At 35.6% G+C, this 13,167-nt stretch overlaps 1 protein-coding gene across 2 annotated transcripts in view; it reads left to right on the forward strand.

Annotated features, from left to right (window-relative positions):
• Positions 1-13,167, forward strand: part of LOC145694335 (peroxisomal acyl-coenzyme A oxidase 3-like) — a 99,622-nt gene that overhangs the window by 67,138 nt on the left and 19,317 nt on the right. For both annotated transcript variants that reach the window (XM_081770450.1, XM_081770452.1), the window contains exons 10-14: positions 193-313; positions 3,208-3,438; positions 7,780-7,934; positions 9,546-9,684; positions 11,990-12,144. In XM_081770450.1, coding sequence (XP_081626576.1) covers positions 193-313; positions 3,208-3,438; positions 7,780-7,934; positions 9,546-9,684; positions 11,990-12,144 — 801 coding nt within the window. The remainder of the gene's footprint in view (positions 1-192; positions 314-3,207; positions 3,439-7,779; positions 7,935-9,545; positions 9,685-11,989; positions 12,145-13,167) is intronic.

Raw genomic sequence — 13,167 nt, forward strand, 5'->3', positions numbered from 1 at the left:
ACAAGTACAGTTTGCAGCTATTACGTAGATCTGTAGATCGGAGTGTGCGCTATGGTAAGATAAAAACTAGATGCGTAATCTGCAGGAACACGATGAGGCTTATTCCACTCTATAGCAGATAATAACATGGATAATGTTTTTCGCTATATATATGTCCAGTGAGAGCTTAACCATGCACTATTTACTTTATAGGATAACATCGGAGTAGAATTGCATAGCCTTTTGTCCTCTGGGAAACCGCTAGCGAGTTGGACTGCCCAACAGGCCATTCAGGAATGCCGAGAAGCCTGCGGAGGACACGGATATCTCAAAGGTAACAATTTTATAATTACAAAAGGTATAGACAACTTTGCAGTAATTAAAATAATTTCTACTCTTTAAAAGTCAATCATATCTGTTTTGTCTTACATTTGAAATGTAAATTATTATTTTGAATTAATAATTTTAGATTCTTTAATTAGATTCACTTAAATTTTCTCAGATCACTCACTCAAATATTTTTATCTCATGATAAAAAGAAAACGTATACAAACATTTGAAAAAAAAAAATCGAAATCATCAAAGAAAATAACCTACCAAGTAAAGTTGTCTTCTAACACTGTACTTATTTTTCCACTGTTGCAAACTTCTGTTCAAAAATTATTTGTAGTCTTTATTTCTTTTAATTGTTTATGAAATACTGTCTACTTTTGTGTTACTAGAGTAAAATGAGTTATAATAAGATGCATTGTTATATAGAGTCCGTCAGAAAAAATGTATACTCTCTTTGTCATCCTGAATCGTGGCATTAACAATTCTTCTCAAATTTAAGTATGTTGCAGTATGGTTTTTCGCCCAACAGATGTCGACATTGTTTTCAGTTAAAATTAGGTTATAATGTGATGTTCACTAGCAAACATTACATTAGATAGTCATTAATTGAATTTCTCACCCGAGCGTTAGCGACGAAACAAGTTATCGCAAAAGCAATAGCTTCTTCCACCGCTAACTACACATAGGCGAAAATTCAAATAACAACCTTAAACTTACGAATAGGACAAAATTTCAGCATCATTTGAATGAAAAACAACTTACAACAATAATTTGCTAGCGTTAATATATATTCGTACCATGCACAACAAAGCGAAAACATGAGGCAGCACTTCTTGGGCCTGAATAACGTCAATGATACACACAAATCGGAGTTTATATTTAATATTGACGTTACACTTACATGTCTTTACAAGTAAAAGGTAATATTATGAGAACGAAAAATGTTGATGTTACTACATTTTAAAATTACAAACGGATGCAATCAATATTCCATTTTATGTGCGTTGTTTTAGCAGCGATGAGAAGGTGAGTCTTGTCTGATTAACTTTTGTGACGCCGAATGATGGCTGGTTCTCGCGCTTTCTCCTTGTTCTCGTTGCTCACGTGAGTCCCACCTACCATAGTGACGTAAGCACAAGTACGACTGTGATTGGCTGTCGTTGATTGCCAAGGCTACTGGCTGCTTCGTCTGTTCGTTGCTGATATACATCCGTTGCGAGAACGTACAACGATTAGTTACACTATTTGTTTAAAGGTAGCAGACTTTTAAAATAAAAAGGATTAAATTTTCTGAGCCGGGTACGCCAAAAATAATGCACAAATAAATTTATTACAATAGTACGGTTTCTCGCTCGACAGATGTCAGTACTGTCAGCACGGTTAGTGAGATAAAATGACAGGAGCACAGTTGACGTTCGAGCACCGTAAGTACGTTTTAAAGTGTTTTATCAGTTTTGGGAATGCCATCGAAGTGTAGCGTCAGTGGAGAGGAGAGTTTGGTACTGAACAATCAAAAGCATTGTTGACAAGTTTGAGGCACATGGAACAACGAGTGGTCGTTGCAGCTATAGCAGTCATTGTATCAGTGGAGACCAATGCACATGCCTCTGTAATCTTCTGGCAAAAGTTCTCGAGCGTCTCAAGCAACGGCCAACCTTTTGAACATCTAATGTAAACATATGCTTACTTGAAGGTTTGTAACACATGTTTGAAATGTAATTAAGAAATATGATATATATATTTTTTCCCCCTTAACCTTTTGTCACTCGCGCTGTTGGAAAAAAGCAAACAGGTGAATAAAAACTAATGATTTTTATGAACGGTCGCATTAGAGAAGCCACCCTCACTGCTATTCCTCAAGTGGTTCCTCCCCCTCTTCCTACCAAAAGCTCGGTGACGTGCTCTAATTGTAGTAGCTTCCAGTACAGGTTGAGAAAATAGTTTCGTCTGTGTTTGCTTTTTTCAAACGCGCGAGTAGTTCCGTGATTACAGTAGCAACAGTATATTTTTATGGAGTTTGAAATTTTCCAGCGCGCGATCGTTAATGTGATAATTACTGTTTATGAGTGAAGTTTTGTTTTTCTAAGCAATGTCTCGCTTCTTGAGTACAAGGAGATACAGAAGTGGCTTCAGACCCGTATCCACGGGGGGAGGGCCCCCGCCCTAAACCTTGGCTGGCCCCCATAAAATTTCACGGCAGGCTTGCAAATTAACTATAATATGGTGATGAAGTATAATATGATTGTGTCGGCCCCCCTAACTTCTACCGCCCCCCCTAAATTTTTGGGCTGGCTACGGGCCTGAGTGGCTTGACAATATTAATGCAAACGATATGGATGTGAGTTACAGTTACAATGAAAATAGTGAAGATTTTTTCATTGGGAAAGACAGAAAAACAAAATGGAAGAAGTGACTGGCAGCACCGGAAAAGACAAAGTGTAAAAACATTTTGAAAAAGATGCTAGGACCGAAACTTAGTCAAGGCTCTGTCGTTCAGCAACAGCAGAACCATTATTGGCTCAACGCGTGGATGTGTCGATGGTTTGAGTTTTAGTTCGCATTTTTGCCATGGATCAAGACGTTTTGACAGCACTATAGCAACAACACGAAATGTTCTAAGTAATTTACTCAACAATTGCATGCATTACTTCCAATAAATGTTACTAAATATATTATTGTACCTCAAAATGTCAATGTTGTAAAAAAGCAAACGCGCGAGTAGTTATGTTACTAAATTTGGCGCGAGTGACAAAAGGTTAAACAGTGTATACATTTTTCTGGTGGACTCTGTAGTTTTAAACATTACAATATAAAAACTACTAATAAAAATAATGTGCAATATTACTCCCATTTTCACATTTCTTCTTACCAAAAATAATGTTGTGTTTCTTGTAGTGTCTGGTTTCGGTGATCTTCGCAATGACAATGATGCGAATTGTACTTACGAGGGAGATAACAATGTATTACTACAGCAGTCGAGCAACTGGCTGTTGGTTGGTTGGGCTGACAGAAGAACAGGGAAAACTTTTATTTCACCGTTAGGATCGGCGTCGTTTCTTAATAACGTTGACGTCATTAGAAGGCGCAGATTCTCAATTCGCTCTCCCACGGAGTTTACACCTGATAGTAAGTAAAAAATATACATGATTATAGTTTGTGTGTTAATTACCTTTAATTTTAGAGAATGTAAAACTAAGATGTAATTAAGTATTTATTATGCATTCTTATATTATAGACTAAAGTAAAATCATGTATGTTAAAAAATAACAATAACCAAATACTACCCCCTCCTCCTAATTGTCACAATAAATAATAATAATAAAAAAAAAATGGAGTTGCCTTGGACCTGGACGTTTGGGCGCTAAGCCGCACGTCTAAATAGGTTAATTTACTTAAATGGGTGATTATAATGTATTTCATAACTAGAACCTGGATGTTTATGCACTAAAGGCTTGATAATAGGCACTAAAATCAGAAAAACTCTGTCTTAGGAAATAACTGCACAACCTAAAATTAAAAAAATCAGAAAGCTGAAATTTGACCCCAATTTTCTTTAAAGAGCCATCTTCAAAATTAAATTTTCGTTACGTTATAGTATGTCCTATGGTAAACAGTCAGTGAAAGTCACAGTTGCATTAAATGCTTGGTTTAATTTAGTAAGTTTTCGTATGATGCTGAAAGAGAAAAATACGTGCCTAATTATTTTGTTGTATTCTAATCTGATATATCCTAATTTCAGGAAAATCGGAGACAGTGACCTGCAGTTTTTTTTTTTTTTTTTTTTTTTTTTTGCATGAATCTGTATTGGGCTAAAATAAAGTTTCCTGTAGGCATGTTATGACAGCCCAAAGTAAACTTCTGTGAAGTTACCTTTACAATACCTCTAATGTAAAGGAATACTCATTTTAAATATTCATAACTTCATAGCTATTCATAACATTGTATTACTACTTATTACTGTGTATTTGCAACAGAGATAATTGGAAACGAAACAACAATAAAACAAGAAGTAAACAGTGAAATCGAATACCTCACATACATATTGAATAATTTATTTTGTTTTATGTTACATTTACAATGACGGAATTATGGGCCAAACCCAGCATTATTGTACATGTCAACAGTTTCAAAATTCAGTACAGTATGGCGAATTCTTTCATCTGCCTAAATATATTCTATTCTTTTCTTAGGCGGGTCGTCTTGAAGTATTGCCTAATGCACTAAGTTCTGCTTCTTTGTCCTTCGAAATGCATCAGTGAAGCCCCAAATCGACCAATATCTTTCCTTTACGTTAGGTATATTATAAAGGACGGAAGTTTATTTTGGGGTGTCATAGACTGCCTATAGTAAATTTTATTTCGCCCTTCTTCCTATTTAAATGTATAGTTAGTGCCTATAAGTGCCTATTTTTATGAAATCTGAAATAACTTTCTTTTAATACTATAGAGTCTCAACTATTTGGCCTAATGGACATATCGAATAAAAAAAAAAATCAATAAGTACTTCCTGAACCACCCATACATAGCATTAAAAACACCATTTTTATTCCAAAACCAGCTCTTATTCATTGTTTCTGACCTCTCTGTACAGGCCAATGCTTAATACGCATTTCTGATCTTATGTACCATGCATTTTAGTAATCTATTACAGAGAGTAATGTATTACAGAAAAAGAAAGTGTAAAAATGAAAATATGTACAGTATACATCTTTAAAATAACTGAAGATTAACGAGAAACGAACTTTTATTTTTTAACACAAGTTACGTGTCCTTATTACTTATGCCTTAATTTTAAAAGAATATTTCTTTTTAATAAAAGAAGCCACGGAGACCGGATATTCGCAATTCGGATAGTCGACAGTCTGCTGCAGTTCCTTCCTATTTCTTTTCAACTGGTAGAGACAAGTTGTGCATGATGTGCAGAAATTTTGCTGTGTCCAAAATGTTATTTTTAGCTTTTGCAAAATTATTTATGAAAGTTTTTCGAAATTTCCAGTGCCTATTTTCATATTTTAGTGCCTAAACATCCGGACTCTAGATATGAAATACAGTAAATATATATAGGTAGGTATTTGTGTAAAAGGTTTGTGTCCAAACGGTCGCGCCAAAATGTCATGGACCCAGTTCCCTCGTGGCTAAGCGGTTATCATATGCACCTTTGGCGTGGAAGACCAAGATTCGATTCCCAGCAGGAGCTCATGTTCGGATCCCACGTTAAGCTGTAGGTTCTTGTTTCATATAGCCTCGCTCCTGAAAAGGATGCTAAATTTATAATAATAGATGGCTGGAGAAATAGAGTTACAGCGTATATCGTATTGTCCTACGAATATATTAAAATATTTAACGATCAAATGAACAAGATCGTTAAATATTTTAATATCTTCGTAGGACAATACGATATACGCTGTAACTCTATTTCTCCAGCCGTCTATTATTATTTGTAGAGGCTACTAGTATGCAGTTGTAAGTATACACAGTGCAGTCAGACACCAGAATTAGAAGTCTCAACCCGTCCGTGTGTGTTGGGCCGCGGTGACTCAGTGGTAGAGCTTTCACCTGGTGCACGGGGTCTTTGGTTCAATCCCAGCACGCGCCAAGTGAGCTTTGTGGTGGACAAACAGCGTGTTCATAAGTTTTCTCGTGGTTCTCCCGTTTCCTCTCACTTTCTTCATTCAACCATTTAATTCATTTCTCATCATCACCGTCTCCTTTAGCCTAGCCGTCATAACCGTGGCACGTAAAACTTCCTAAAGATTTCATTTCATTTTCATTTCCCGTCCGTGTGTGTTATTGTGGTGGTGCAAATACAATGATGGGCAAATTTGTAGTCTAGACTGGTTTAGATATTTGGTCCACTATATTGATCGATGTAATGTCCTATTCCTGATTTGTGATACTGACAAGCATGGAAAGTGAAATAAGTTCAGTCGATGTTGTAAATGCGCTGGTCATATATCGGAAGGATGCAGATGAGAGATACTGGAATATTCTTTCCCTTTACTATCCCCGATTTGTCACACTGTAAGTTCTATATTTTATAACAGTGGATTGTGCTGTCAGTTCATTTCCAGTAAAAAAGTTAAATATGTGGTCTTTGGATCAGTGATTTCAGAAGCAATATGCTCCGTAGTTGGCATCGAAAGACTACTAAACCAGGTGTCTCAAAACTATATAGATGAAAGTCATATCAAGAAGCCTTCAAAGACTTATTTTGGAGTTACGTCTTGCGAAATCTTTTTCTTTCTTTCTTTCTTCTTTTTTTTTCATATTTTGTGAAAGCATATCTCACATTGTTTGATGTGGTTATGTGAATTAAACAGAAAATAGAGAAGGCACTGGAATAGAAATAACGTTTTCATGTAATTCTTGAACAAAATACTTTTCTAACAGAAAATGAGGGACTATCACTGACAACAACGGCGACATTGTGTGAAGTGATTTTTCGACACAGAGTCGAGTTGTTTTTTTTATCTTCGTATTTCGATTCAAATACGCATCCTAAGGGGATGAAAAGATTATTGAAAGGTACCTTTCATATATCCCCCCCCCCCAAAAAAAACTATTATTTTGGTGCTAAAGAGTTCTCCCTGGTGGTCTAGTGGCTAACATGTGTACCCTTTGGTACACGCAATCCCGGGTTCGATTTCGGGTGGGAGCACGAAAGCTTTAGTTTCACAATCATTCACTTTCATTAATCATCCGTGCCCCGTAGCCTAAAGGGCACAAATTTGGGGGGTTAAACTTAAAATAATGATGATAAGAATAATTTCATTTTTCCCCTATACTAAGAGCGGGATACTGTAAATAGGAAGCAAATGAACATTAACCAAAAGCCATTCACCTAACCATTGCCGGATCTAGGGGGGGTCAATTCGGGGCATTTACCCCGGGGCGCAGCTGGTTGAGAGTATGTAGAGGGCGCCATTTCGATGAAAAATTGGGAGAAATTAGGGCAGATATACGTCTTTGCCCCGGGCGCAAAATTTCTTAGATCCGGTCCTGGACCTAACTACTAAATGATCTTGAATACTATAGTATGATTTTTGTCATGTTGAGTGCAGTTAACTTGAAATAAATATCCGCACACAATTCATATGTATAATGTTAAAAGGAAAACCTTTGAAAAGGATATGTCCTAGCTTTGCAATGCAGTTTATAAAGAAATCAAGATCCCGGCTGCATGATCAGGGAACGGACTAGATAACTTAGTGGAAGTACTTTGGCATGTTATTCGGGTTCGATTTTTGGTCCAGTCTCACTCATTGAATTTAAATCAGTTCGAAGTGTAAGGAGGAATTTGTTGTTTTCTCCATTTTTCACTTAGTGTTATTTCACTGCTTATGCTTGACTGACAAATGTGTACGGAGTTCCGTTACTTATTTCTATAATCCCCATTAACAGTGTAAAAGTTAATTTCATTTTCTTTGCGTTACATATACACAGTCTTATTACTTATTTTCCATTATAGCTATACTTTCAATCTATGAATGGCTTCTTTGCTATTTGTTGGAGAGTACAGAAGCCAAGCAGAATGCTCTTCTACGAGAAGGAAGGGATTCATTTTCTACAAAGAATGATGTACAAGTTTATCTCGCCAGAACACTGTCTATTGCGTACATCGAGGTAAGTTGCGATTCTTTTCTGGGTGCTTTGGCTGCTCCTTATTGTCTCTGGAAATTCCGTTTAAAAATGTGTCAGAGTTTAGTTAGTTAATATTAACAACTAGTAACCTTGCTTATTGATAGTATTAGATGCGTATTAAATTATTGAAAAGATTCACCTTTAAGCGTCCATTAAGTATAGAGAAATTGCACTGCGATGATCCTCAGTGCAGTGTAAAAACACCTAAGTTATTTGTTTCATGCGCCGGCGAGGATGATACAGTGAGTTTTCGAAAATGCAATGTATGCAATTCTTCAAAAGGACGCTTAAAGGTGAGTCTTTGCAACCATTGACCATCAAAATATATAGACCCCGAAAACTATGAATTCGACACTAATATCGGTCGTTTTCGATTATTTTTACGTCACGCTGGAGGAATGCCTTACTTCTTCTAATAACCTTGGGATTAGATGTCATCGGGACTATTATAGCCAGCTTAGCTGTCCCGAAAGCTGTGGATTCGACGCTAATATCGGTTGATTACAGTTATTTTTACATATCATCCCTTTCCAACACTTGAGGGTGGTAATGAGTTCTGAACGTAGACTTAAATATGCTATTGTAGTTTCATTATTCATTTCAGCGGTTCCGAATATTGTGAATTCAACGCTTAAGTCCGTCATTCACAATCATATTTACATTCTACCCCCTTCCTACTCCTCTTAGGGATGCTAGGGGGTCTTATCTCTATTTTTTTTTTTGGGGGGGGGTTAGACTGTAAGTAATATGTGTACAAAGTTCGGTTAAATTTCTCCAGATGTTCCAAAGTTATGCAGGAACGTACAGTTTATACAAGAATACATATCCATTTTTATATAATCTTGGTGCCTAGGATAAGCGACCATTTTCTGTGGAAGCGGAAACACTTTCCTCTACACCATGTGACCTAGCAACCGCAAATTTCACTGGAGTTCGCGAAGTAGTCAGCATTGTCATATCTCGAAAGTGAGTGACTTTTTTTTCTCCCTTTTTCAAGGTTTCCATTCAAGGTTATCATATGAGAAGAACAAAAGTACAAACTGATTTTTCAGTACAACCTAGGTGACATTTTTATTTATTATTCATAAAGACCGATACGGCAAAATGGACTAACGAAGAATCTAACTTTTTTTTTTTTAAAGTATCCTCTTTTCTTGAGTCTTTTTTTTTTTTTTTTTTTTTTTTTTAATGGTGGAAAGAAGGAACATTGCCTTTAAAGGATACATATTCTCAATTCCTGCAAGAGATGTTTTTGGTATATTGTTTACAATTTAAGGCGGGCAGAAAGGTTATTTTCCTTTTCTCTCCTGAGTTTTATAGCTTTCCGGACTTCGCAGGCCATAGTAAAATGAATTACATACTTCTAAATTTAAGCACAAATTCTTTGAACCATGTATATAAAGAAAGAAAGAAGAAATAAAAGAAAGAAGAGTATGACTAAGGTCTTATTTACTCATGAATGACCCGTAAGCACACACAAATAAGTTAAAAGTATGTTTTTCCTACTATTTTGAAGATAGGTAGGCTAGAACCTGACGTCGGAAAGAATAGTCAAATATTTATGTAATTTTACATACTCTTATTTATTTTCAGCATTTCTTCATATTTTGCTTCCAAAACCGTTATGCTTCGTCTAATGATCTTGATGCATCTCATAAAACCGTGTTAAAAAAGTTATGTACTTTGTATGGGCTGTGGTGTTTGGAAAGGCATCTTACTACGTTATACGAAGGTATGTATTATATTTACTTTGAAGTCCTTCCCCTCTGTTATTGTACCTTCAGATTGAATTACTTACTTCCGAACTTAAGGTTTCTGTCCTTAAATAAACTAAGTAATCCCAATTAAGATGAAAAGTTGAGATGCTTGAGTTTATTAAAAGGATTTATGTAAATCTCGAAGTTTTTTTTTTTTTTTTTTCTCGAAATTGAGACGTAGCTAAATTGCTTTCTCGGTTCGGAAACCGTAGGAATGTCGATGAAGTGACACAGAAAAATCTGTTACGAGTCCTGCCAGTCTGACTGACACATTTTCAGGTGTTATTTCATTGATGTTCTGTGATTACTGATACTTAATACAATAAGATCAACATAGCAAATGTTGGTTATGATGAACATTTTATAGAGTTTAGATCTTTGATTATTAAGAAGCAGTATTCAGCGGGAATGTAACTAAAGCTTGAGGCTTTTTTTTCACCCTTTTAATAGAAGTTTTGTTGTTACTAATATGATATGTACACTCATGTCCAAAATTATTGTCGCATGTCTATAAATATGTTGTTGTTAGAATATAATTTGATAATGAATTCACTCGGTATTCGGCAAAGACATGTGTGTGACAAATTTTATGTCAAAAGAGCAGTAAATAAGAACAATAAAACGAAAATAAAACTTCCTTGTCCATTTAACAACATTTTGTTTTACTCAATCGAATTTTCGTATTTATAATTCTTTTCCTATGAAATTTACTACAAATATACATTTTCCGATTATACACATAGTATCAGTATTAAAAGTACCCTGCAAAATCATTATCAAATTATATTTCTTACAAGAAATCAGTTATCGATATGCGACAATCATTTTGGATATGAGTGTACATTAAATCCCAGGTCAGTCAAAAAGTTCCCAAAATTTTATTGCAGCTCTTTATTCCCACAATATATGTATACATTTACTTTGTAACACCTTCAAAGTAGGTATCTTCGGAACACACACACAAACTCTCCACTTTTCCTGCCATTGCTGGAACCATACACGAAAGTCCTCTTTTGGTATTTTCTGAAGTTCAACTGTCACGTCGGTTTTGATCGTCTTTTACAGTGGGAAAATGGGAATCTTTTGAGGCCACTTTTTCCTTAAAGCATAATCACAGTAAACTGTTTTAAGGCTATCAAAATCTTCGAAACAGATTTCCGAAATTTGCACATGAATTTCATATTTGCGCGTTGCTTAAACTGCAACATTGCACGAACTGATAACCACACACTTGTCCGTTCAGCTGCACTACTTGTTTACTGCCTGTTAAGACGTGTTTACACTTGTAAAATTCATAATTAGACAGCCTAAGGACTGTACTGTATCATACATACCAAAACAACATTCCGGAAACTTTTTGACAGCCCTGCTACTTTACATTATGTAGCAGAATTTCACGTATAATATCTCATTTTAAATATTGTTCCTTATTCAATACTTAATGTAACGGACCCAATACACAATGTAGCGGACACTCTTTGGCCCCAGTTAGTCCGTTAAAGAATGGGTTTACTGAATTTCTGAAATTAATAATGTTAGAAAAATCATTAAATGAGGTTTTCAAATCGAGTTCATACGCATTTCCGCAACTCTTATCCAAGACCCCCTCTTAGATAAATCGCTTTCTTAAACCCGAAGGAACTGTAAATTCAGCAGTCGATTTATTACAGTCTCCATCCCTACTTGCAAGTGAATTTCCCTAGTGTTATAGCACGGCCAACAAGAGATGGTCTCTGACGTTTCTTACCCCATGCGGTGGAACATTGCAGCCCCTACTTTGATACCAGTGTTACCAACCGCGATCACTCTGTCTTATACCATTAATTAAATTGTCACTACAGTTGCACCGAAAAAACCTTGACACGCGAGTAGTGGCAATGTCACTGCGAGCTGTCAGAGACGTTCTCTTACTGGAAGCACTATAGCCAGACCTGAAATTATGAGTGACCCAAAGCCTCTTCAATCACCAATGTCAGTGGCCGAACTTTGTTGTTGATCGATTCAGCCATTTCTACAGGTAAGTCAACCCAAAGGAACATCCAGATTATAGCAGGAGATTAAGGACCATGGGTCTGAAAGTGTTAATGAAAGCATGTTTTAAGTTCTGGAAGGTCAGTTGGAAACATCTGCCATTCAAGAAACCGAAAGTTAGAAATTTTTGTTTTAAAGATATGCTTAGAATTTTTCTTCCTGCTGTAAATTAAAGAAAAAACTTCAAATTTTAACTGTAATTGTGAGTGTAATAGAGACTGCTTTTTCGTGATACTTACTTCATTGTAGGTGGTTTTAGCAGCGGTCCTGAAATGTCTCAGTTGATACGGCAAACTATTCTTCTGTTGTGTGATGATCTAAAGTCTGATACAGTTGCATTGGCAGATGCCTTAGCTCCACCTGATTTCATTTTAAACTCTGCGTTGGGCAGGTCTAATGGTCAGGTAAGTTTATGTTAAAGAATGATTAGTCAAGTTTTTATACTATGTTGATTTAGATGTTAATTTATTTTTTATTTTTTTAAACCGCAATATTTTGCCCAGATCATTGTGCTGTTTTGAGAGGATTTTACAGTAGCTTAATAATAATAATAATAATAATAATAATAATAATAATAATAATAATAATAATAATAATAATAATGAGACGTAAACCTTTTGTGCGAGAGAACCGGGTTCGAGTCTCGGTGGGAGTTTATGGTTCGAGTTCCACGTTAAGCTGTAGGTCTACGTCTCATATAGCCTCGCTGCTGAAAACGACACTAAACTTCAATCTAAGCAGTCTTGTTACTGCGAGAATCTAACGCGAATTGACACTCGTCTGACGGAGACTGGATCAGTTTTGACATTAACGTTTTAGTGTATATTATTATTATTATTATTATTATTATTATTATTATTATTATTATTATTATTATTATTATTATTATTATTAAATACAGTAGAGTATAGACTATCCGGCCTAGTTTTTTTAAAAAAAAGACAAAAAATAAAATGAGGAATAATATTTTTGAACGATCTACTCGGCTTGTAACGTCTACATAAGAATGTGACTTTTCCAAGGAAAAGCATATAATCTATCAAGAACTTTGCCAAAAACTAAAAGCTTAAGTTTCGAGTTTTGTAGGCCTACCTTTCCATATTCCTCTTCCTTATCGAATTTCCAAAAATGCTTTCTTAGGCCACTCCTACATTGCTTCCGAATGCGAACTGCGAATTCATGTGCCTCTACTACATCCGAAGTTTCGCGAATGCGAATCAAGTTGGAATGTCTCTGTCGAAGCTTCAGTGTGAAATATTTTTGGTTGAAAATTCGTACCTTAAAGCCTTGAGAGTCTAAATAACAATAATATCTATTAATTTCGTTTGTGTGCAAAATAAAGTAAATGTTGGGTCCGTTATTATTATGCTTCCGTGATAAACGCTACTATTTTCACTTTAAAATAAATTAACTAAATAAAATTAGAG

Source organism: Thermobia domestica, chromosome 9, assembly GCF_964235325.1.
Source record: "Thermobia domestica chromosome 9, izTheDome1.hap1.1, whole genome shotgun sequence".
In the NCBI taxonomy this organism is placed as follows: Eukaryota; Metazoa; Arthropoda; class Insecta; order Zygentoma; family Lepismatidae; genus Thermobia; species Thermobia domestica.